At 37.1% G+C, this 27,054-nt stretch overlaps 1 protein-coding gene across 1 annotated transcript in view; it reads left to right on the forward strand.

The window, feature by feature from the left end:
- The window catches only part of LOC150088438 (uncharacterized), a 225,418-nt gene that overhangs the window by 175,767 nt on the left and 22,597 nt on the right, over positions 1-27,054 (forward strand). The window contains exon 5 of the mRNA XM_090370156.1: positions 25,860-26,004. Coding sequence (XP_090226282.1) covers positions 25,860-26,004 — 145 coding nt within the window. The remainder of the gene's footprint in view (positions 1-25,859; positions 26,005-27,054) is intronic.

Here is a 27,054-nt window from a genome sequence, read left to right on the forward strand (position 1 = left end):
GCAATAATTCAGACACAGCATGGGTTTGTTAAGGGAAGGTCTTGTCTGACAAATTTGATTGGTTATTATGATGTGGTTACAAAGGAACTGGATGCAAAACATAATTTCGATATCATTTACTTGGATTTCAGGAAAGCTTTTGACACTGTTGCGCATGAAAGACTACTGTACAAATTGGAGCAGAATGGTATTAAGAGTAAGTTGCTACAATGGATAAAAGAATGGTTGAGTGGGAGAAGACAGAGGGTGGTAATCAATGGGTGCTGCTCTTCGTGGACTAATGTTATTAGTGGAGTCCCACAGGGTTCGGTGTTGGGTCCACAGTTGTTTTGTATATATATCAATGATATTGATGAAGGTATATCAGGCTTAGTATTGAAGTTTGCAGATGATACAAAGGTTGGCAGGGTTGTTAATGACAGTAACGGCAGTGTGTTACTGCAACAGAATTGAGGAAGTTTGGGAAGATGGGCTGAGAAGTGCAACTGAAGTTTAACATTGGCAAATGCAAAGCTGTGTATGGGTAGAAGTAACCCCAGAGAAACATACCAACTGTGTGGTACTACACTTAAGGTGGTAGAAAATGAAAAAGACCTGGGAGTAATTGTGCAGTCAGATACAAATTTTTCTGAGCAATGCAGACAGGCTGCCAGGGTAGGTCATGGGGTGTTGTCAATGATATACAGGAATTTTGCTAGCAGGGAAAAGGAGGTGATTGTCCCTCTGTATAAGGCAATGGTCAGGCCAACCCTTGAATACTACGTACAGGTCTGGAGGCCTCATTTTAGGAAGGATGTAGATTTGCTTGAGCGTGTACAGAGAAGGGCAATAAGATTGATGAGGGGAATGAAGGGATCCTTTTACAAGGAGAGGCTTAAGTTCAGCAGATTGCAGCAGCTGGAGACTAGGCACCTGTGAGGTGATCTGATTGAAGTGTACAAGGCCTTGAATGGGTTGAGCAAGCTGAATTCTTCCACTTGTTCAGATTACAAGCCTAAGGGGGCATAAATTGAAATTGAGGTAGGAGAGATGTAGAATAGATGTGCGGAAATTTGCCTTTAGCCAGCGGGTGGTTAATTTTTGGAACAAACTTCCATCTGTCGTTGTGGAAGTTGATAGGTTAAATAAATTTAAGGAGTAACTGGACAAATATTTAGATTTTTTTTTGCTGATGCTGATAAGCTCATACATTTGCTTTCTTGCATCACATGCCACTACTACTACTACTACCTCACCAATCTTGTTGCCCTGCTTTATTCACGTTCTAGCAGCTCTGCACTCTTTCTAAATTGAGGCCTCCAGACTTGTACGCAATACTCAAGATGTGGCCTAACCATTTTCTTATACAATGGGATAACCACCTCCTTATCCCTACTAGCAAAATTCCTGTATGTCATTGACAAAACCCCATGAACTGTGCTGGCAGCCTGTCTGCATTGCTCAGAGAACCTCATATCTGCCTACACAGTAATCCCAGGTTTTTTTCATTTTCCACTACCCTGAGTGTAGTACTACACGGGTGGTACAGTACTCTGTGGTTACTGCTACCTATATGCATTACTTTACATTTGTCAATGCTAAACTTCAATGGCTATTTCTCATCCCATCTGCCCAACTTTTCTAAATCCCGTTGCAGTAGCATACCGTCATCCCACACCCTGCCAACCTTTCGGTATCAACCAACTGTATCATCTGCAAACTTGAAAATTAAGTCTGATATGCCTTCATCAATATCATTGATTAATACAGAAAACAACAATGGGACCAAAACTGAACTCTGGGGATTCCACTAATAGCATTAGTCCGTGAAGGGCAGCATCCATTGATTACCACTCTCTGTCTTCTCCTTCTCCCACTCAGTCATCTCTTTATCCATAGAAGTCTTAATGCCACACTGCTCAAATTTGTAAAGCAGTCTTTTATGTGCAACAGTATCAAAAGCTTTCCTGCAAGCGAAGTATGTGATATCAAAATTATTTTTTGCATCCAGTTCCTTTGTAGTCACATCATGGTATTCAAAGTAATGGGTCAGGCAACATTCCCCTTAACAAACCCATGCTGTGTTTGAACTATAACTGCAGTCTTGTCTAAATGACCTTGCATTACTTCTTTTACCAATGACTCCATTATATTCCCTGGAACAGAAGTTAAACTAACAGGGCTGTAATTAGTTACACTTTGATCCTTTGATCCACCTTTGTGGATTGGGGATACATTTGCTCATCTTGAGTCCGCGGGAACCTCACCAAATACAATGATGCTCTCATAATTGGCTAAGGGTTTGCTTATTTCCTTCACTGCCTCTCAATAGCATTGGACAGATCTCATCCATCCCAGTTGCCTTTCTTATGTTTAACTGCAACAATTTCTCTTCAACTTTCCTCTCAGTTATTACAAAATCATTTAGCTCCCTGCTAGAGTTTGATGAACCTCTGGTATCTATCCCCTTCCCTAATGAATTCCTCATTTTTGAATATAGATGCAAAATACTCATTCAGTTTGTCAGCAACCTGATCTGGATCATCAACAGTTGAACCATTGATACCAAGTGGACCAATTTGATTCATTCCTTCTAGTGTTTTCATAAGTAAAAGAAGTCTTTGCTGTTTTTCTTTGCATTTTTTGCCAAATTTCTTAATTTCGCTTGCCTAACCTCCTTTTTAACCTGATTACAGACTAGTTTTTATCTACCATAGGCTTCTTTGTCGCCTGATAATTTATATGCATCCAATGCATTTTTTTCTCTGCCACGAGTCTCATTAGTTCATCTGCCCTCCATTTAAGCCTTGAAGAGTATATCTTAGTTGGTATGAAAAGCCTAGTAGATTCTATGATTAATTCCTTGAATGCTTTCTATTTAGAATTTGCTGATGTTATCATCAGCAAATTCTAAATAGAAAGAATGATCCCACTGTATACAATTTAAAAACTGTCTGAAACCACAGTAGTCATCTTTACGAAAGCAAAAACCCGTCTCTTTACTCTTGATTATAGTTACATCTTTAAGTAAATCCCAAATCAATACACTGTGATCACTGCCACGTAGTGATTCCTTTATCTGCAGATTCTTAATGCATGACTAATCACTGCTGATAATCAGATCAATTGTATTACTTCGTCTTGTTGCCTCTCTAACATTCTACTTTAGAAAATTCATCTAGTAAATCCACAAAAGTCTTGCTAGCATGAAAGTCAATATTTGACTTTCCAGATGACTTTCAATAACTGGAAAGTCAAAATCCCCCATTATAAGACCTTCTTATTTACTGGCCCTCTCTATCTCTCTGTACATTCGGTCATTGTACTCATCAGAATCATTAATCAAAAATTTTATCAAACGTCTGCCGAAAATCTTCTTACTTGTAGGAAGAACGAGAAATTACATCAGAGAAAGATTCTATAAACTGAATTTACTTCTGCATCATAATATTTTAAGGCATTCTGTACTGTGCACATACAGTGTGAATTCATGAATGATATTCATGACTGTGGATATCATGAATAATATGATATTCATTCACTTCACTCATGATAGTGGAAATTGTAAAAGAGTGGGTGTAATTGTGCAGTCAGATATGAAGTTTTCTGAGCAGTGCAGACAGACTGACTGGACTGCTCATGGATTTTTTTTTTTTTTTTTGATGATATGCAGCAATTGCGCTATTAGGGATTAAGGAGATTGTCCCTTTGTATAAGGCAATGGTCAGGCCACAACTTGAGTACTGCATACAAGTCTGGAGGCCTCATTTTAGGAAGGGTGTAGAGCTGTTGAAACGAGTACGAAGGACAAGATTGGAGAGGTGAACAATGAGGTGTATTTACCAAGAAGGGCTTCAATTCTGCAAACTGCATTGTCCGGAGATTAGATACTTCCAAGGTGATCTGAGTGAGGTGTTTAAGGCTTTGAATGGATTGAGCAAGGTCAATGCCGATGGGATTCTTCCTCTTGTTCAGACTACATACGTGAGGGTTGGTTATTTGAGTTTTTTTTTTTTTTTTTTAAGGAGCATTAGCAACTAAGGCCATATTGCTCCGAGGATATGCGGTGGTCATTCCTGACCTTTCCGCATCCTCCGTATTTGGTGTTCACGGACTCTCGAACCCCGGTCTAATCAAGAAGCATGTGTTACGCACTCCTGCCCACCTGGCTACAGAGGCGCCAATATACGTGAGAGAGCATGAATTCAAACTGAGGAAGAATGGTTGCAGAATAGAATTGCTGAAACAAACTTTCATCTGTTGTGGAAGTGGAGAGCTTGAATAGATTCAAGGAAGAACTAGACAAAGTATTGGAGAGGATGTATAGGTGAAATGGGTAGGTGGATTTCTTTTGGCTGATGCTGTATAAGCTTGCTTTCTTGGATCATTTGCCACTACTGACATAAGTACGTGTTTTCCATCTTTTGTTAATATTCACTACAATGTTGTGGTGTTGCCTTGATCAAATGTGCATGGTGCAAGTTGACCTTATATTTCACTTGCTTTTATGATGAGCATCAGAGGAATAAGCTTATGTTTAAAAGTTGTATAATGTCAAGTTAAAAATGGAGATTTCTTGTTAAACAAACTGACATGTTACTATCTGTCCATCACAGTGTCTTTCAGCTAATATTCTTACACTTAAGTTTTTATAATTTTGTATGATAAATGGTAGATGTTTAGAAGGAGAAGAGAATCTTTATTGCAACAACAACAATAATAATAATAATAATAATGTAGTGGAAACTTACCGGTTCTGAGAATGTAGTGGAAACTTACCGGTTCTGAGAATGTGGTGGGAAATTACCGACCAGTGACTCTAATTTCAGTAGTAGGGAAAATCATAGAGGCAATTATACAAGGGTGGATATTTGGATAGAAATGGAATTATGAAGGATAAGCAGCATGGTTTTGTAAAGGGAAAATCATGTTTAACAAATCTGGTTAACTATTTTGACAGGGTTACTCACAGTGGCGTAGCCAGGGTAGGATTGGTAGGTGCATTGTATGTCGACATCTGGTATTGTGGCGCTTTTTAGCATTAGGCAATTGGCACCTTTTTTTTGTAAATTACCTGCTGACAAAAAATCATGACTACGCTACTAATAACCCGTGAGCTGGATTTAGGGAATAATTTCGACATTGTTTATTTAGATTTCAGCTAAGCATCACTATATACTTTATAAGCTGGAACAGGTGGGAATCAGAGGAAAATCCTTAGATGGATAGCAGAATGGCTTCAGGGGGAGTCAGAGGGTTGTGATAAATGGTTATTCCTCAGATTGGGTCAATGTAAGAAGTGGGATTCTCCAAGGATCAGTATTGGTGCCACTGTTCTTTTTAATTTTCTAAAATGATATCGATGAAGGTATAGAGGCGTGATGTCTAAATTTGCAGATGATGTAAAGATTAGTAGAGTTGTTAATGATCACGACCAAGCAGAGCTTCTTCAGAGTGATCTAGAAGAAGATCACTTTTAGACTTTCATCAATATCATTGATAAATATACAAAACTACAAAGTGCCCAACACTGAATTCTGGGGAACTCCACTAATAACATTTCACCACGAAGAGCAGTGTCCATTGATTACCACTCTCTGTTGTCTCCCACTCAACCATCCCTTTATCCATTGTAGCAACTTATCCTTAATGCCATACCTCTCTGGTTTGTACAGCAGTCTTACATGTGCAACAGTATCAAAAGCTTTCCTAAAATCCCAGTATATGATATCAAAATTATTTTTGGCATTCAGTTCCTTTGTGACCACATCATAGTATCCAATCAAATTGGTCAGACAAAACCTCCCTTTAACAAACCCATGCTGTCTCAACTATTACTACAGTCTTGTCTAGATGATCCTGCAATGCTTCTTTAACCAGTGATTCCATTATTTTCTCCGGAACACAAGTTAAACTAACAGGTCTCTAGTTACTTGTGTCACCTTTTGAACTCCCTTTGTGAATTGGTGATATATTTGCACACCTCCAGTCCATGAGGGGGGGCGGCGCCTCGGTAGCCAGGTGGCAAGGAGCAGCAGTGCGTAGCACCCACTTCTTGATTAGACCGGGGTTCGAGCCGTCACCACCAAATACAGAGGATGCGGAAAGGTCAGGGAATAACCACCACATATCCTGGAACAATATGGTCTTAGTTGCTAATGCTCCTAAAAACCAAACAACAACAACAACAACTATTCCATGGGGACCTCCCCTGAGTCCAAGGAAGATCTCATAATTATGGCTAAGTGTTTGCTTACTTCCTTTGCTGCCTCCTTTAATGTAACTGGATAGATCCCCTCCACCCCATGTGTCTTCCTTATGTTTATCTTCAACAATTTCTCCTCCACTTTGCTCTCAGTTATTACAAAATTACTTAGCTTCCTGTTAGAGTTTGATAAACTTCTGGCACTCCCCTCATTGAATAGCAACTCATGTGTGAATGTAGATGCAAAATACTCATTCAGTTTATTAACTGAATGAGTATTTTGATAATCAAAATACTCATTCTGAGCATGATAATCAATAATCAACCCATCTATGTTAAGTGGTCCACTCTGATTCATCCCTTTCCTTCTAGTGTTTACATAAGTAAAGAACTCTTTGCTGTTTTTCTTTGCATCCTTTGCCAAACATTACTCGTAATCTGCCTTCACCTACCTAACCTCTTTTGTGACTTGATTACAGACTAGCTTATATCTGCCATAGGTTTCTGTGTCACCTGATACTTTATATGGATCCCATACATTTTTCTTCTATGCCACGAGCCTCATTAATTCATCTGACATCCATTTAGGCTTAAACCTTGAACAGTATTTCTTAGTTGGAATGAAAAGCCTAATAGCCTCCAAAATTAAGTCCCTGAAGGCTTCCCATTTAGAATTCAGTACTGGTAACATCATCAGTTGATCCAACTGAATAGAATTTAAAAACTGTCTGAGACCTCTGTGGTCACCTTTACAAAAGCAAAAGCCCTTCCCTTTAGCCTTGATAGTAGTTACATCTTTAAGTAATTCCCACATCAGTACCTTGTGATCACTGTCACCCTGTGATTCCCTTATCTGCAAATTCTTAATGCATGAATAATCACTGCTGATAATCAGATCAAGACTATTAAAACCTATGGTTGCCTCTCGAACATGTTGCTATAGAAAACAGTCATCCAATAAATCCACAAAAGTCCTGCTAGTGTGCGAATGACCAAAACACAAGTACCAGTCAATATCTGGAAAGTTAAAATCCCCCATTATAAGACATTCTGATTTACTAGCCCACTCTGTTTTTCTGCACCATTGCTCATTATACTCATCAGATTCATTAGGCTTATAACTGTTATAACAGACTCAACATTGCATTGTCCACCAACATCAATTGGTTGCACTTCCTTAGATTTTATGTGTTTCTTAACTAACAGCATAACTCCTCCTCCCTTCCTGTCCTGTCTATCCTTTCTGTAGACATTGTATTCCCCAAATTCCAATTCTCCACTGCTTATGTCTGTATGACACCACATCTCTGATATCCCAACAATATCTGCCTTTGATATCTTGACTAGCACTTCAACCTCATCAAATTTATTAACTATACTCCTAGCATTGTTGTAGATGCAAGTATTCATGCACCTATTTCTACTCTTAGTCACCCTAACACAGCCCATGTATTTACTTGTTCCACTATGACTCCCAGCAGGCCCGAAAAATCTCCAATGCCTTGCTTTCCAGGCTGTTGCTCATTCTAATAGAAGCAGTGCAAGAATCACTTTTGCCTCTGCCTGTGGCCACTGTTAACCTTTTAGTCTGTGTATCTCCCCCACAAGCTAACAGTTTTCCGACCCTCTAACACTGCCCTGATAGCATCAGCACATATTCTTGCACCCTTTCTATATAAGTGTACCCCATCCCTGTAGAAGCAGCTCTCCTGTCAACAAGCACAGATCAGGCTGAAAAAAATTCTACCCCTTGAGCCTTGCACAATCTTTCCAGGGCCGAATTGATCGACAAGGCTCTCACATCATATACTCCCTCCTATCATGTCTGGGCAGAATTGCAGACACTTTCACATTCAACCCTAACTCACAACTTTTTTTCAACATTGACCTGTACTTGTTGAGTAAATCTGCAGATCTCTTACTCTTAATGTCATTAGTTCCAATGTGTACAACAATGTCACCTTTTGTGCCCTTAAAAGATGATATCTGCTGTACAACATCAACTTTTGCCCCTGGCAGACATATCCTGGTCATGTTCCACCTATCCTTCTTGCATAGTATATTCCCCATCTCCCTGACAATAGTCACCAACAATAACTAGTTCCTATGGATAAGGAGGTGATTATTCCCTTGTATAAGGCAATGGTCAGGCCACACCTAGAGTACTGTATACAGGCCTGGAGGCTTCATTTCAAGAAGGATGTAGAGCTGCTGGAACGAGTACAGAGAAGAGCAACAAGATTAGTGAATGGAACAAAGGGGTGCTCTTACGAAGAAAGGCTTAAGTTTTGCGAATTACACTGTCTGGAGACTAGTCACCAGCGAGGAGATCTGATAGAGGTGTACAAAGCCTTGAATGGTTTGAGCATGCTCAATGCTGATGGGATTCTTCCTCTTGCTCAGAATAATCACCTGAGAGGGCATAAGTTCAAATTGAGGAAAGACAGATGTAGGATAGATGTGCGGAAATTTGCCTTTAGCCAGTGGTTGGTTGGTTGGTGGAACAGACTTCCATCCCTTGTCGTGGAAGTTGATAGCCTAAATAAGTTTAAGGCTCAGCTGGACAGGTATTTCGAACGAACAGAGGGGTGAAGTGGAAGTGGAAGTGGAAGTGGTTATTTTTTATTTATTTTTTTTACTTTATTTTTTTATTTTTATTTTTTTTTTTTTTGGCTGATGCTGCATAAGCTTGCTTTCTTGCATCAAATGCTTCTACTAATGCTAATACTATGGGACCAGCACATTCTGTCTTGGAGATTGCATCTGTGTTTCCTGATGCGGAGTGAGCTCTGCCATTGAGCTGGGCAGCTGAGAGCTTGATAGGACCTCATATTAATTTCTTCAAGGACATTTACCCTATACCTCAAGTTCTCATAGATGCCCATCAGAATGCTGAGTTGGCACCTAATTTCTTACAGGATATTCTCCTGTATCCTCCTCCACTCTAGACACCTAGCCCACACATAAATTACATTTATTTAAGCAAGAGTGTGCCCTTCATTTCTCCCCCAAGTCATAGTACTCTCACTAGTCTGTGATCTTTTGCTTCAAAGCTCTAGTCTGGGTCATGATTTCCATTTAAATACAATTTAATTAACAATGAAATTTAATAAGATTAATAATATTTTTGATTAATCAATAATACTATAATGAGCTAACAGATTCCTAATATAATGTTTCATATTACGCTATCTAGTTTTACGTTATACCTTACACTATCAGTTCGAGATATATATATATATATATATGTTTCACTATTTCTTATCGACTACAATATGGCGGCTAGTTCAACAATATTGGCGGCAACACCGGGAGTCGTAACTTCCAAAAATCTCTAGTTAAATTCAAAATAAGAAGCTAATGAACGTCACCGAACCTATTTAATATCTCTGTAAAACACAATGTAGTATGTTAATTAAAGAAGAATACTTATCCCTTTACAGCAGCCAAAAATCCACCGACTGTTCTCTTCAGCAACCAGAGTACCCTCCAGAGTATATTAGTTATGGTTCATAAAAATTCTATGAAAGCAGTGATTTTTTTCATTACTTTGCTCATACTAGGACCACAGGCAGCTGTATAACACTAATATTTCATTGGCCCACCCCTTGCTTTGATGACTGCACATCATCATAGCATCAACTGGATAAGGTTCTGAATGAATTCCTGGGAAATCTTGGTGCCTCCGTAGCCAGATGGGCAGGAGCAGCAGTGCATGGCACATTCTTCTTGATTAGACCGGGGTTCAAGCCCACCAAATACGGAGGATGTGGAAAGGTCAGGGAATGACCACGGCATATCCCCGGAGCAATACGGCCTTAGTTGCTAATGCTCCTAAAAAAAACCAAAACCAACTGGGAAATCTCATTGTACTAAACATGGATTAATGTTTCCTGCAGCTCTCTTAAGTGTTTTTCATTTCTTTTGCAACAGTTTTCAATTAGATTGCAGTCTAGACTGTTCCCAGGCCATGTTATTATACAAATTGATCTATCCTTCAACCATTTTTGGACAGGAAAACATGGACAGGAAAGACAGTGAAATTAAATTACATTTATTTAAGCAAGAGTGTGATGTTTCATAAATTTAAAACATTTGGTAATTTTATGAAGTAGTATGGTTTTGGCTCTGTGACATGGAGCAGAGTTGTTCTGAAAAATGAAATTGGCAACATCCCTATAGTGATCTCTAATTGTGGGAAGTAATTTTGTCTCAAGAATGTCTTTGTACACCTCAGCATTCGCTGTGTCCTTCACAAATTCAAGGTGACCAACTCCTGCATGTGAAATACAGCCCTATATGATTTGAGATTTGGAATGTTTTACTGTGAAGATGATGCAGTCAGGATGAAATTATTGTCCTCTTCTTCTATCAGTCTGCTAGCCATCTGAACCATGCAAGTTGAATTTTGAGTCATCAGAAAAAATAACACATTTTCATTGATCCTCAGATCAACTAACATGCTCTTTTGCCTACTTTAGACACTGGGCTTTCATTTTTTTTGCATCAAAGGTGGCTTTTTTCTTGGGTGACATGCTACTAATCCCAATGAGAAAGGCATCTACATATTGTAGTGGTACTTGTCTTTATTGCCCTGTATCCTCCCTTCCATGATATTTTGAGATCTGTTGATGAGGATTTTCTGTTTTGGATACACAGACAGAACAGAAATCTGTCTTGTCCTGCAGAAGATTGTTGTTATTTGGTTTTTAGGAGCATTAGCAACTAAGGCCATATTGCTCCGGGGATATGCAGTGGTCATTCACTGACGTTTCCGTATCCTCCGTGTTTGGTGGATCATGGGCTCGAACCCTGGTCTAACCAAGAAGCGTGTGCTATGCACTGCTGCTCCTGCAGAAGATATCCATGGACATCCACTTCCTTTCTTTCAGTTTAGAGTGCCAGTTTCTCATAATTTTCATAATAAATGTGCCGTTGTTAACTGATTGCAGTGAATCCTTTTAGCTATTTAATGCATAGAATGACCCTCGTCATTCAGCTCAACAGCAACACTTTTCCTATGTAGTGTTATTGTGAAAACTTAGCCACTGAAATAGCACAGATTTTATATTGCAGCTAGGGTAATGCTATTATAAAAGCATTGGCATTAGCTGAGGCATATGATGCAAGAAAGCAAGCTTATACAGTATCAGCCCAAAAAAAAAACCACCCTTCCCATTTCCGCCATCCGGTCATTCCAAATGTTTGTCTAGTTCAGCTTTAAATTTATTTAAGCTATCAACTTCTACAACAAAAGATGGAAGTCTGTTCCAGCAATCAACTACCTGCTGGCTAAAGGCAAACTTCCGCACATCTATTCTACAACTGTCTTTCCTCAATTTGAATCTATGCCCCCCCCTCAGGTTCTTAGTCTGAACAAGCAGAAGTATCTTGTCAGCATTGAGCCTGCTCAAACCATTCAAGGCCTTATACACCTCAATCAGATCAGGTCTTTTTCATTCTCCACCTCCCTGAGTGTAGTACCACACAGATACGTTTCTCTTGGGTTACTGCTACACATATGCAGTACTTTGCATTTGTCAATATTAAATTTCAGTTGGCACTTCTCAGCCAATCTGCCCAACTTTTTCAGATCCTGTTGCAGCAGCATACTGTCATTAACAACCCTGTCAACCTTTGTATCATCTGCAAACTTTGACATTAAGCTTGATATATCTTCATCAATATCACCGATAAATATACAAAACAACAGTGGGCCCAATACTCTCAGAACCCTGAGAACACCACAAATAACATTAGTCCACATACAGCAGTATGCACTGAATACAACTCTCTGTCTTCTCTCACTTAACCATCCTTTTATCCATTGTAGCAACTTGCCCTTAATGCCATACTGCTCCAATTTGTACAGTAGTCTTCCATGTGCAACAGTATCAAAAGCTTTCCAGAAATCCAAGTATATGATATCGAAATTATTTTTTGCATCCAGTTCCTTTGTGATCACATCATAGTACTCAATCAGATTGGTTACACAAGACTTCCTCTTGAAAAACCCATGCTGTCTGAATTATCACTGCTGTCTTGTCTAGATGATCCTGCAATGCTTCTTTAACCAGTGACTCCATTACTTTCCCTGGAACAGAAGTTAAACCAGCAGGTCTTAATTACTCGTGTCACCCCTTTGATCGCCCTTTGTGAATTGGAGATACATTTGAACATCTCCAGTCTGTGGGGACTTTCCCCAAGTCCAAGGATGCTCTCATAATTATGGCTAAGTGTTTGCTTACTTCCTTTGCTGCCTACTTACTGGGTTAGATCCCATCTACCTCAGTTGCCTTTCTTATGTTTAACTTCAACAATTTTTCCTTCACTTTGCTCTCAGTTGTTACAAAATCATTTAACTCCCTATTAGAGTTTGATGTACATCTGGCCCTCTCCTCCTTGAATAACTCCTTATGTGTGAATGTAGATGCAAAATACTCATTTAGTTTGGCAGCTATCTGAGAATGTTCATATACAGTCAAACCATTGATATCAAGTGGACCAATCTGATTCATCCCCTTCCTTTTAGAGTTTATATAAGTAAAGAAGTCTTTGCTGTTTTTCTTTACATCCTTTGACAAAGATTTTTCACAATCTGCCTTCTCTTGCCTAACCTCCTTTGTGACTTGATTACAGACTAGCTTGTATCTACCACAGGCTTCGGCGTCGCCTGACAATTTATGTGCATTCTATGCACATTTCTTCTCTGCCACGATTCTCATTAGTTCATCTGACATCCATTTGGGCCTAAATCTAGAGCAGTATTTCTTAGTTGTAACAAAAAGCCTAGTAACTTCCAAAATTGCTTCCTTGAATGCTTCCCATTTAGAATTTGCTGTTGGTAACATCATCATCAATTGGTCCCACTATCTGAGATGTTCATATACAGTCAAACCATTGATATCAAGTGGACCAATCTGATTCATCCCCTTTGAATCAGATTGGTCCACTGAGGCCACTGTATTTGCCTTTACGAAAGCAATAACCTTTCCCTTTACCCCGATGGTAATTACATCTTTAATTAAATTTCACATCAGTGTGCACTGTGATCACTGCCTCCTAGGGGTTCCTTTATCTGTAAATTCTTAATTATATAATATCGGTGTAGTTACATCATAGTTTACCCATAAATTTAAACTAAGTATGTAGTGTAAAAGGCATCGTTTTCATTGTAACTCATATTGTGGGTGCCTTCACAACGAGATAGTTGGTATTACACTACTTCAAATAAACAACGCTTCTCTAGTAGAGAAGACTACTGTTATTTGTTTTCAGTGGATTCCCCCACCCCAGCAATCGTTTCAAAGCTAGTTGGCTTCGTCATCAGTGAGTGGGCAAGTACCCTGGTAATGCAACATGCCATCACAGTTGCAAAGTTATTTCCACAATATGAGAGATGCCAAATGGTGTATAAATGTATAATAAATAATAATGTATTAGAAGACGAAATCCACAAGGCATAATTTCTTATGGGTTTAGGTAATTAACTATATAATATCAGTGTAGATACACCATAGTTTACCCATAAATTTAAACTATGTATGTAGTGTAAAAGGCATCATTTTAATTGTATCTCATATTGTGGTTCGCAACTGTGATGGCATGTTGCATTACCAGGGTACTTTCCCACTCACTGATGACGAAGCAAACTAACTTCGAAATGATTATCTGGGTGGTGGTATCCACTAAAAATAAATAACAGCAGTCTTCTCTACTAGAGAAGCGTTATTTATTTGAAGTAGTGCAATACCAGCTATCTTGTTGTGAAGATACCCACAATATGAGATAGAATTAAATCAATGCCTTTTACACTACATATGTAGTTTAAATTTATGGGTAAACTATGGTGTATCTACACCGATATTATACAGTTAATTACCTAAACCTATAAGAAATTATGCCTTGTGCATTTGATCTTCTAATATGTAAATTCTTAATGCATGAATAATCACTGCTGATAATCAGATCAAGAGTGTTACTCCCTCTTGTTGCCTCTCTAACATGCTGCTGTAGAAAACAGTCATCCAATAAATCCACAAAAGCTTTGCTAGTGTGCGAATGACCAACCCATAAGTTCTAGTCTATATCTGGGAAGTTAAAATCCCCCATTGTAAGACACTGATTTTTTGGCCCACTCTATTTCTCTGTATAATTGTTCATTGTACAGTAAACCCCCGCTATTCGCGGGGATTACGTTCCTGAGAAATGTCGCGAATACCAAAAAAGCAAATACTGAGTTATGGCTCCCATAGTAATAAAGGGGTTCCGTTCCAAAGTATGAAATATATAAGAAAAACTAGTCTAAAATTTTGTCTATGTATGTATTATATGTACCTTCATAACATGACTATGTTCATAGACAGTACATAGTGAAATGCAAGCATAGGGCATCAAAATGAAAATAAGAAACAATTTAATATTAAATGTAATATTTATTAGAAATTTCAAACAAATATTTCAAACCAGCACCTTTGCTAGCTAAAAAACTTATCCTGCCAGTGCTATCACCAGTTTTGCTAAAGTGTTGATAAAGGAGTTTTGCCTTTTCACGAATGATGAGTGAACTTAACGGAATTTTATTTTGAGTTTGGTCTTCTATCCACAGATTTAAAGCTTTTTCCATTTTTTCTAATTTAACATCCCGAGTTACAGAGCGAATTTTTGAAGCAATTAGTGCGTTTTCACGGATACTACGGCGGATTTTTTTTCTGATTTCTTGATTGATCGTACTCTTGACTCATTGATTTTATAATGTTTTACCACTGAGGAGACACTTTCACCATTAGAAATTTTATCTAATAACTTAATTTTATTCGCTAATGTCATCACCTTCTTTGATCTTTTCACATTTCCCTTGTTATTCGTAGCCATATTTTTGTACGGGTTAGAAAGAACTTGTCCACAATAAAGTCACTTTCTTCCATTAACATACTAGAAAAAGTCTGTTTTACACTGCAAAATGGTAGATTTATCACTTTTGTAAGCATATCAATTTATAAATTGATAAATTTATTCAATTTATAAGCATATAAATTAAAAGCAAACGATGAAACCTTCCATGACAAGCGCATAACACATACCGAACAAGGATTAGCGAGAAACATCCATGCTCGCGATTTTGTCACCCCTCTTCCCCCACCCACTGAGCTCTGTTTTGACTGGGAAAGATAATTTTAGCCATGCCCATGTTTTTTTATGGCGGAAAATGTTCACGGCACTTTAAAATTCACATTTTTTTAGGTTTCATTTTATATTAAATCAGCGACCGCGAATACGCGAAAACAGATACCACGAATAGCGGGGATTTACTGTACTCATCAGAGTTATTAGGCCTATAAGAAACCCCCACCCTCATTTTTGCTTTCCCAGTGCTTATGTCACACCAAACTGACTCAACATTGCACTCTACATCTGTCAACTGGATGCACTTACTTAGATTTTGTGGTTCTTAACTAACAGCATAACCCCTCCTCCCTTCTTATCCTGTCTGTACACATAGTACTCCCTAAATTCCACTTCTGCATCCGTTATATCTGAGTGACTCCACATCTCTGATATCCCAACAATATCCACCTTGGATGTCTTAACCAACACATCAAGTTTATAAATTTACTCTGCCAAATAGCAAGTGGATGCAGTCTAAGTAGTGTGTATGCACTGGGCATTGTGAAAGCCATGTTATGTCAAGATGGGTATATTCTTGCTGTGTGTATGTCGTATCTAAAAATTTCATTACGTTATACATCTGTTCTCCCCACCTTTTCTTATTACTGAATACATCATGAATAGTAAAACTAAAAGAACAAACTTATCTGCAAAAAGATCTACATCTCCCAAGCACTTCCTTGTTCGTTTGACAAATGTATTAGTTGGTCTCAGTTCCAATCTCAGTGATGTCCATTTCTACTTACATTTTGCCAAGCCCCACCTTGCTTTTTCTGACAGAATCCCAATTATCAATTGATTCAACCAATGCTTATCTTGTTTGTGCTAATTATTCACTATATGGCTTCTTTTGCTTAAAAGGTGTTGGTATGTTGTTATTTGGTTTTTAGGAGCATTAGCAACTAAGGCCGTATTGCTCCGGGGATATGCGGTGGTCATTCCCTGACCTTTCTGCATCCTCCGTATTTGGTGGTCACAGGCTCGAACCCCGGTCTAATCAAGAAGCATTTGCTATGCACTGCTGCTCCTGCCCACCTGGCTACGGAGGTGCCACTTCAAAGGTGGCATTTGTGCATGTGTCGACTGTGATATTTTCTGTTTGAGACTTAATAATTTGGAATCACCTTTTTTATTGATCCTCTCAGGCTTATCTCTCTACCACATTCTATCAAATTCCTCTGTTGCCTCTATCGTTCTCCTAATTCTACTATTACTTGAGACTCTTTGATGTCCTTTCTTTGAAACTTGACTTAATCCAGTCCATCTTTACTAACAGTGAGGTAATTTTCCTTGGTGATTTTAATGTTCACAACTCCAACTGTCTTCTGTTTTCTACTTGCAGAGACAAGCATCAACTTCTTGAATATTCACTATTAATTCTTTAAATACTAATCTCTAGGCATTTCTTCAGTGGAGCAAAGAAAACTTGGTTAATTTCAACCCTTCTAAAATTCAGTCCCATCTTACATTTCATAAAAAACAATCTAGAGCTCTTACACTAAGGTTCAATGACACTCAGATTTCTAGACAGGATCATATATAGACAAGACCATATATTTGGGATTACTCTAACTTTTATTCTCTCCTAGCATAAGCACATCTCAAATATTGCTTCTTCTTCATCTAAAAAACTTAGTTTCTCTTTCAATCTCGGCATTACTTTTCTTCTAAATAACTACTCACTCTCTACAAATCTGCCCTACCATGGAATATTATTCCCACATCTGGGGTGTGTCCCTAAAACCTCTCTCAGGCTTCTAAACTACATATAAAAGAGCGCAGTCAGGTTAATTAATGACCCATCTCTTACAAAGTCTCTTCACTCTGTTTCGTAGATATTCTGTTTCTGCTACATGCATTTTCTGTAAATACTCCACACAAACACTTTTCTTCTTAGTTGGCTTCTTCCTCCTCTCTCTTCCAAACCAGTCCAAACAGGTGCCACAACCACTCAGCATCCTTTTATTGTCAAACCTCAAACTCACAGAACCAACTTTTCTTCTTCCTCATTTATTCCTTCAACTTCTGTTTAACGGAACAACTTCCCTTTGTGCATATTTCTTGAAAATTACAGTCTTCAGAAATTCAAGTTTAATACCAACATTTATCATCTTTAATCTTCGCAACCTTCAACACATGCACAGCTGAGTACTGTATGTTGTAATACCATTTGTCTTTGGGAGTTTCATAAAAATAAAAAAACAATAAATTGAAAATGGGGTAGGTGTTTTTAAAAGGAGAATTTGGTGTAAGTGGGTAATATTATTAAATCTGGCAATATGATTAATTCAGTTGTCAAGTTGGAAGTCTGATAGAAGAGTAAATTTTGTTTTTGGGTAATTGAGGAGTGGTTTTTAACTTGATTTTATGAAGTCATGAATGGAGAATTTGAGGAAAAACCTGGCTTCATCATCTGCTCATCAGCAGAGGATGAAAGCAGGTTGAAGTCGCCAGAAACCAATACTGATTTCTTCTTTCCAATGACAGAGATGACCCGGGAGGTAAACTGAACACATCTCAAAGCCTGGAGGAGGAGGAACACAGAGGCTTAATAGCTAATCATATATGTTGAGACAGATAAGAACTCCTTCAAAGTTACTGGAAGGACATATTTTATTTTGTGATTCAAAAAGAATTCTTGATGAGAATCAAGGCCCCCCCTCCACCTTACTTGTCTTTCTGTGAACAGGTGAAAATATTCTACCCAGCCAGAGATAATATCAAAAAAGTAATGCTGTTTGTTAGAAATACAAGTTTACAAAAGAAACATGGCATCATAAATACAAGACCAAAATAGGGATTCCATCATGGAGAGTTCATTCTTAATACTCCTTAAGTTTTGGAGAAAGAGCAAGATGTAATAATGCTGGTGGTTATTGGTATAATTGGAATTTTCTTTCAATCTACATTTTCCTATGTGGCAATTTGAATCATAGAGTTTCTTGCTGAAATTCGAAACTGATGTGTGGTGACAAAGTTTGAGAGGATGACATTTAGAATTTCTCCTAGGGATCTGAAGAGAAACATCATTATCAGAGTTCAAGATTAGGTTGTTGGCACAGGATGACAAATAGCATGAGTTATGCCAGTTGAAATGGCAAGCGTTCAAAGACTGCTGATGGCAGAAAGCCTGTGTCTAATGCCCACTCTTTTTCTTTTCTTTTCTTTCTTTTTTTTGTAATGTGGCCTCTTCTTTAACTGCAGTTCAGCTAAGTGATTGAAAATAAGTTGACCTAAAATGCTTTTGACTGCAAGCTAAGAAGGAACGTTTTACTCTACATCTTAAAGTTGGCAATTGCTGTTAATAGTTGAAGAGCATGACATTTGGTATGTTTACATGATTGCAGCAGGATGACGACAATGCTGCATACACACAAATTATGCTTACCATATCAGTGATTACAATACTAATACCATAGCCTATGCAGACACCCTCACAATTGCCATCTCTGGTGGAGTCCCACTTTGCACTAAAATATCAGACAGAAAATCTCAATGATCTGTGTGAATGGACTTAAATACAAAATGTTTCACCTACCAAAACCAATATGGTTGTTTTTCTAGAATAAGTTAAACTATGCAAGACCACCAAAAGTTAAAATAAATGGCTCATAGGTACCAATGGTGGCAGAAACAAAGCATCTTGGCCTTATTATAGATGAAAAATTAAAAACTTTATTTCTCATGCTAGTCACCTTTTTTTCCAAAGTTAAAAGATTAACTGGAATGTTAATAAAAATTTCAAGACAGGAATGGGATCTGAAGGACCCAATTCCTGTCTGAAATCTTTGGGATATGAGGTGTACAATAAACTGGCAATAAAAAGAACACAAAGTGAAAGAGCTGAAAAATGGTTTTATTTTTATTCAAAGTAATTACCATCTGGTTGAATGCACGTCATACACCAGAGCCGTGCTGAGGGTGAGGCGAATGAGGCTCTTGCCCCAGGTTAAAAGCTGAAGGGGGCACCAAAGTTTTTCATTCTTGCCTCAGGTACTAGAAAGGCTCAGCGCGGCCCTGTCATACACCATTTTAAAAGTTTCTAAAAAGTGTCAGCAAAGGTGTCCAAAGAGATGATGTTCAATTTGGCAGTAACATTTTTCTTTATGTCCTCAACATCCTGAAATCTCTTTCCTTTGAGGGCAGTTTCACTCTTGGGAATGAGGAAGAAGTAGTCTAGATTGGGAGAGTAGGGTGGATGGTTGATCTGTGCAATGCCATGTTTTGTCAGAAATGTCTTCACAGCAAGTGCAGAATGGGAGGGGGGACACTGTTATGCAATAAGAACAGCTGCCTTTCTCTTGCAATTGCAGATTCATCCATGAAATGAGCTTCAATAGCACCTGTACACAGAACACAGCATTGAATCTCTCCCCTTCAGGTACAAATTCCGTGTGAATCACACCCTGTTTGTCGAAAAACATGATCAGCATAATTTTGATCCTGGACTTCTGCAAATGATACTTTTTGGGCCTTTGTGATGATTTTAAGTGCACTGCATGCCCTGATGCTTTGTCTATGGGTCATACTGCAACACTCAAACCTCATATCCAGAGCCAATACATTTGAGGAAATTATGATTGTCTTGACAAGTCTGGATGAAGTCTTTGCATGATGACACTCTTTGTTGCTTCTACTCATCCATAAGGCTGTGTGGTACAAATTTTGTACAGACCTTCCTTTTCCCTAAATCTTAATGCAGAATTTGATGTTCACATCCAACTCATAAGCCATCATTCTGAGGATCAAATAACGATCTCTTGCCACAATTTCCCAAACTTTTGCAGCTCTATACTCATTTTGAGAGGTTGACAGATGCCCACTTCTTGGGTCATCATGAACATCTTCATCTGTTTTTGAACCACTTATACCTTTCAAACACACTGGTATGACTTAACATTTCATCACCATAAACATTTTTTAACATTTTGCACTTTTCTGTTGCAGATTTTTCCAGTTTAAAGGAAAATTTGATATTTGTTGCTCTATTTCAAAATTGTGACATGGAAAGTTAACACTACTAGTGAAACTGATTGTTACTTGCAACCTGTAAGCATACTGGACAATCTCTGTACCACTATCTATGGGAGGAAGTTTAAACTACACCACTTCCATTTATCTCTCTCTCTCTCTCTCTCTCTCTCTCTCTCTCTCTCTCTCTCTCTCTCTCTCTCTCAGGGGGTAACTCAGGATTTTTTTTTTTTTTTTTGGCTGGTGCAGCATAAGCCTCAGGCTTCCTTGTACCATATGGCTAATAATAATAATAATTTTCAGACTCATCAAACATGATCACAACAGCACCAGTCTGAGAATTTTATTTCCACACCTCATATGTAGATCCCCATTCATGACAAGAATGGGGTCTACATATTTGTTACAATGCTGTGCTTGTCCTTATGGCCATGTACAATGCAGGGGTGTGTTTTTTTTCATAGGGCTAAAAACATGAAATTGCAGTCCAGACTTTGTACGATGCAGATATCCATTTTATTTGCTACTGTTGAAGCCTCTGAGATGGTCTTGACAATAGCACTTGAAGTCCTGGTTGGGGTTTTGCCACTAGACTAGCATCTAGTTTTTAAAGGTCTCAGTTACAAAATAAGAAAAAATGTTCCTTCTGAGTTTATGGGTATAATTACAAACATAAATGCTACCATTAGGAGAGAAAAGAATTGCTGATGGAATGAATTAATAAAGTTATGGGAAATTGAATGGGATACCTCTACACAAGGAATTATCACAAAAACTCCAATTTCAGATGTTAGCTTTCCAACTGAAATAACAAAAAATGGTTCTTCCCTGAGATGTTCACTTCTATTAAAGCTAAGTTGTATGACCTTGGATTGGAAGGTTCATATTTTTGTTCTTGCAAACCCAGAGAAGACTGGAAATATCTGTGTTATATCATTGTTCCAGCTTCAGTGATCTAAGAGTATGGGCTTGGCACACCCAGGGTCTTGAGCTGGACATCATCATCATTCTTTTTTTTGGCGAGTCCCTTCTACTCTCTCTCTCTCTCTCTCTCTCTCTCTCTCTCTCTCTCTCTCTCTCTCTCTCTCTCTCTCGGGGTAATTCAGAAATTTTTTTTTTTTTGGCTGGTGCAGCATGAGCCTCAGGCTTCCTTGCGCCATATGGCTAATGATAATGATAATAATAATGATGATAAGAGATTCTTTGCAAACATGTCTGGACCCTTTTATCCCTGGTAAAGAAAATTGTTTTGTGGGTAATCAGCACTCATTATAGTACCTTCAAGAGTTTGCCAATTTGCTTTTCTCCAGAAGAAAGCCTTTAGCATTAGCATTAGTAGAGGCATTTGATGCAAGAAAGCAAGCTTATGCAGCATCAGCCAAAAAAAAAAAAAAAAAGAAAAAAAAACCACTCCCACTTCACCCCTCTGTTCGTTCAAAATACCTGTCCAGCTGAGCCTTAAACTTATTTAGGCTATCAACTTCCACGACAAGGGATGGAAGTCTGTTCCACCAACCAACCACTCGCTGGCTAAAGGCAAATTTCCGCACGTCTATCCTACATCTGTCTTTCCTCAATTTGAATTTATGCCCTCTCAGGTGATTATTCTGAGCGAGAGGAAGAATCCCATCAGCATTGAGCATGCTCAAACCATTCAATGCTTTATACACCTCTATCAGATCACCTCACTGGTGCCTAGTCTCCAGACACTGTAATTTGCAAATCTTAAGCCTTTAACCCATGTTATTGCTAATATTGCATCATCCAATAATAATGAAACTCCGAATAGCTTAAAACCTTAATGATTCCAGCAACTCATGTGTGGATGCGCATCTTCTGAACATGACTTCTAAAAGAATATAACACCTGAGCCAATTCCAATTTTTGCTTTTCTTTTACACTTAAATTTTTGCTTTTCTTTTAGACTTAAATTTTTTATTATTTTTTTATTTTTCATTATTATTTTACTTTTTATTTTTATAATTATTTTATTTTTATTATTTTTTATTTTATTTATTCATTTATGATTATTATTATTTATTTATTTCTGTTTTTTGCTAGCCCTTTGTGGCAAGTTGCTGGTGGCTCTGCCGTGGGTTACTGAGGGTATGGTATTGCAGGTACTCATAAGTTTAGCCTTTTGTCGTCCTCTCTGTATAGTTGTGGCCCAACTCATGGTATGGACAGGTAGTGGAAAGCACACTTCCTGGTGATTGCTGCATCCCAGTGGCAAGAGTGGCCAGAAGCAACTAAACAACATACACACTGTGCAAAAACAGCACTACACTAATTTTTATTATTATTATTATCATCCACATGATGCAAGGAAGCCTGAGGCTTTTGCTGCACCAGCCAAAAAAAAAAAAAAAAAAAATTCTGAGTTACCCCCACCCAGATAGAGAGATAAGGGAATCACAAAGAAAGAGAAGAATGATGATATCAAGCTCAGGACCCTGGGTATGCCAACCCATACTCACAAGGTATGAGCCCCTGGGGTTTCTGGCCATTTTATAAAGTTCACAAGTTTTTATCATCGCAACCATAAACTAATGTTTAGGGCCACCCTGCATAAGACAATACATTTCCACATATGAAAAATAGTCATGTGTGACCAGAAATAAAGCACAGAAGATGATAAATTTACCAATATCACATGTACAATAATCACCAATTTAAACAGAACACAGGAAAGTGAGAGAAAAAAATCACAAAAAAAAAAAAAAAAGAGCAATAAAGGCAGCTAATAATATCAAGCACATTCACATGACTACTTTTTGAAAAGTAATTAAAATAAGTTTGTTTTTTTTTATGGCAAATTAGTATTGAATTAAATGTAAAGAAAGGAAAATAAAAATATAGAAAATTATACACACACACACACACACAAAAAAACTTCTTTTAATTACTTTTCAAAAAGTAGTCATGATTTAGTAGTAATGGAAATTACTAGTAGTAAAAATTTACTAGTAATGATTTAGTAGTAGTGAAAAGTAGTAATATTAAATAAACACTATATATATAGTGTTTATTTAATATTTAAAGTTTATAATGATAGAATTGTATGGTATGGTTTTTATAATGTCTAAATTATGCATGTATAAAAATACCACTTACTTGAATTAATCAACCAATATATATATCAGGGTGTTGAAAAAAACCTTTATTATTAGAAAATTTCTTAACTTTTTAGTCTTATATGAGATAACAGATATAGTTTTCAGCATTACAAAGAATAGCTCAAAAAGTTTGTTTTCCATGCACTTCACAGATCACTGGTTCAAAGGCTGCACCACAGTCAGACATAAAACAAAATGGCTACTGTTCAAGAGAAAGCTTAGTGTGTTTTGTGGATTGCTGCCACAAATTCACTGATTCAGGTTCAGTGTAATTATCATCAGGTGTTTGGGAAAGATCCACCAAGTGTTCCAATCTTTTATGCATGGATGAAGAAGGTCAAGAAAACTAGAAATTAAACTGGAAATTTAATGCATGGTAAAGGTAGCAGATGGCTTTGAATTTATACCAAAGCCAAAGTTCAGGAAAACATTCATTCCACTGAATCTTTAGTACTGACATTGTGACAGTACACGATACCATTCATAAAAGGCTTTGGTTATTTGTGTATAAAGTTCAAGTGGAGTATCAGTTATTACCAGACAGGTCAGCACAGTGTTATAGTCAGTTCAAGAACAGCAGTTTCCTATAAAAAAAAAAAAAAAAAAAAGTCTACTTTTCTGATGAAGCAACTTTTCATGTTTCAGGACATAAGAATAGCACGTGTGGGGATGTGAGATCCCACATGCGGTGTGTGAAAAATGTATGTAACCCAAAGGTTAGTGTGTGGTGTGGTTTTTGTCCTGATCAGTTTATTGGTCTATTTTTTTTTCTCTGAAAAGTCAGTTAACTGACTTTTGGAACAATCAATCTTGATCTTTTAGAAAATTATGTTTCCTTCCACAATTGGAGGAATATCATCTGAATGGTATGTTTTTTTTTTTAGCCCAACCTCATTGATATTCTGTGCATGTAACACTTGATGGCATTTTGTTAAATCACTTGATTGGTCATGGTGGACTAATTTGAGTGACTGCCTTGCTCACCTGACATAACTCTGCTCAATTTTTTCCTTAAGGATAAGGTATTTAAAAAAAAAAAAAAAAAAAAGTTCTGATGTGCCAACAGTAAAGACAAGAATAATTGAAACAATCTCTTTGATTTTACCTGAAATGTTAATCATTATAAGGTGGGAGGTTGAGTTCAAATTTGCCATCCTCAGTACTACAAAAGAGGCACACATTCAAGCATGTTTGTAATTATAAAAACAGTTGAAGTAAATATGCATCTGATCAAAAGTTACAGACTTTTTCTAATAATAATGATTTCTTCATATTCCCCTGTACATTTAACATAGAAGAAGATTGAATCTGTGACATTTGGACTATTAGGCTGTCATCAAGGAAACCACAGGGAATGATATGATTTTCTTGGTTGTTTCTGAATATCGTTCTACTTCATTCAATAAATGTTATCTTTACGAAGTTTAAAATAAATCGGAGATGACATGACTGCACACTTGTTATATTAAGTAATTTTATCTGTTTATCCAGTCCAGAATGTGTTGTGTCTCCAGATGTTGGTGCCCTTGGTAATTTGCCTAGTTTTCCTGATAGTAGCACCAGTCCCGTACAGTTGTCATCATCTGCTTTCACATCATTTGTATTATTGGCCAGAATAACTTATAATAATTTAGAATGCTTCACTAGTTCCAAATTATGTTGGAAAAAGAAGGCCTTTTGGCCATAATCCAAAAGAGTTAATTTTGAGACAAATTGCACTGTCACTTTCAACTGTCAGCTTCCCAAATAATGATTTCAGGTCTCATTCGAAGAGGTGCATCAGAAATATGATCCTGTTATGTGCTCCTACATAACAGGATCATATATCTCAGAAGCTCTGTTAGTCAAAAAAGAGTTATTGGTGCATTTTAATCAGGAATACTTGAAAATGTTGAAAAAAGTTGAGAATCAAAGTAATTTGTTAATCTCAAATATTAACACTTTTATACACTGTTAATATCATTTCTTTGTATTCTGAATATATTGCTTGCCTACCATGTTTTTACAAACTAATAATAATATTAAAAAAACAACAACAAAAAGTCTCGATTTCTTCACTTTCATTGAAGGCTGGACAAAGTTATTTCCTGAAGTGAACATGACGTTACAGACATACATTTGGCTTTGATGGCAAGAAAACATTTTTTAAATAACTACCCTTAAATTTTACTTGTTGGACCTAGTTTTTATCTGTATTAAATAAATTAAATATATTATAAAATTTTAGAATATTTTTAGACACTTGAATACTGTCTTAAATATAATTTAAAAGCCAGTAATTTAGTCAGTTATGCTAGGCAAATGAAGAGTGAATTTTATATTAAAAATTGTAAATTATTTGAGAAAAATAAAATCTGAAAAGTGTTAAATAGACATTTTTACATTTTTTTTAACCATGCACTACTTGATAATTTTTATAGGAGCCGGAGAGGACAGTTGTTTCTCTGAAAGGACATGATTTTACAGGACTCGGTTTCAATATCTGTGGTAACATGAGAGATGGCATCCTTGTTAAAGATGTACTGCACCGTGGTCCAGCTAGTGAATCTGGAAGAATTAAAGCAGGTGAACAGTAGCGTACAAGTTTTGTCTTCATTTCACTAAAATCTTAATCATATATGAAGATGTGGGATCACTGAGAAATTGGACAAATTTTCCAACTAAATTGATTGTGATATTAGTATTACATATTATTAATTAGTACATATAGTATTACATATATACAGGCACTCCCTGACTTACATTATTTATTGTTATTTGGTTTTTTTTTTAGGAGCATTAGCAACTACGGCCATATTGCTCGTGGGATATGAGGTGGTCATTCCCTGACCTTTCCGCATCCTCCGTATTTGGTGGTCACGGGCTCGAACCCTGACTTGCATAACACTCAACTTACGTAAATTCAACTTTACGTAAGTTTTTTCCAGCCAGTGCAAACTGAACAAAATATGGAAACATATTTTGCATCCCGTAGGAATAAATGGAGGTATTGTTAAAATATCATAATGTAAGCCCAATCACACATTATTGTTGCGTTTTTATTTTTATTTTTTTTTTTTTTGTAATTCGTTCCAAGACCTCGGAAGTTCAAATTTTCACTATATCTCTCTAAAAGGTCATTTTTATAATGGAAATTGTATTACTTTTATATAAGTTTATGTCAAATAAGCTCAGCATGAAAATCATTTTTAACTAAAGGATGCAAAAACAAAACACGGCCAACACATTTACAAATGCTGCTAAGAGGAAGGGCTACACAGCCTGGTTGGCGAATTTACTACACTTTCATCGTTATCATACGTTCCATTATACAAAACAATTTTGAACACCTTTTCGATATTTTTCTAAAGCACATTTCTGGAGGTCACGACCATAAATCAATAAAAAAAAATTTGCCCTTTCTGGTTTATTGGGCTTTTCTGTTAGCGCAATCTATTATAAGCGGGTAGTAGACTCGATCTTATTGCATTTGCAATAATACCAATAGCTGGAATTCTGTGGGTTTTTATGTTATTATGGTGAAATTTTTTTTCCCTTAATTGAAATCTTCAATCATATAAAAAACTTAAATAAATTTTTCAGAATCTTCTCTTCATTCCTGTTTACTTATTACAA

Source organism: Mastigoproctus giganteus, chromosome 3 (assembly GCF_048544385.1).
Source record: "Mastigoproctus giganteus isolate SK-2022 chromosome 3, ASM4854438v1, whole genome shotgun sequence".
Classification (NCBI taxonomy): Eukaryota; Metazoa; Arthropoda; class Arachnida; order Uropygi; family Thelyphonidae; genus Mastigoproctus; species Mastigoproctus giganteus.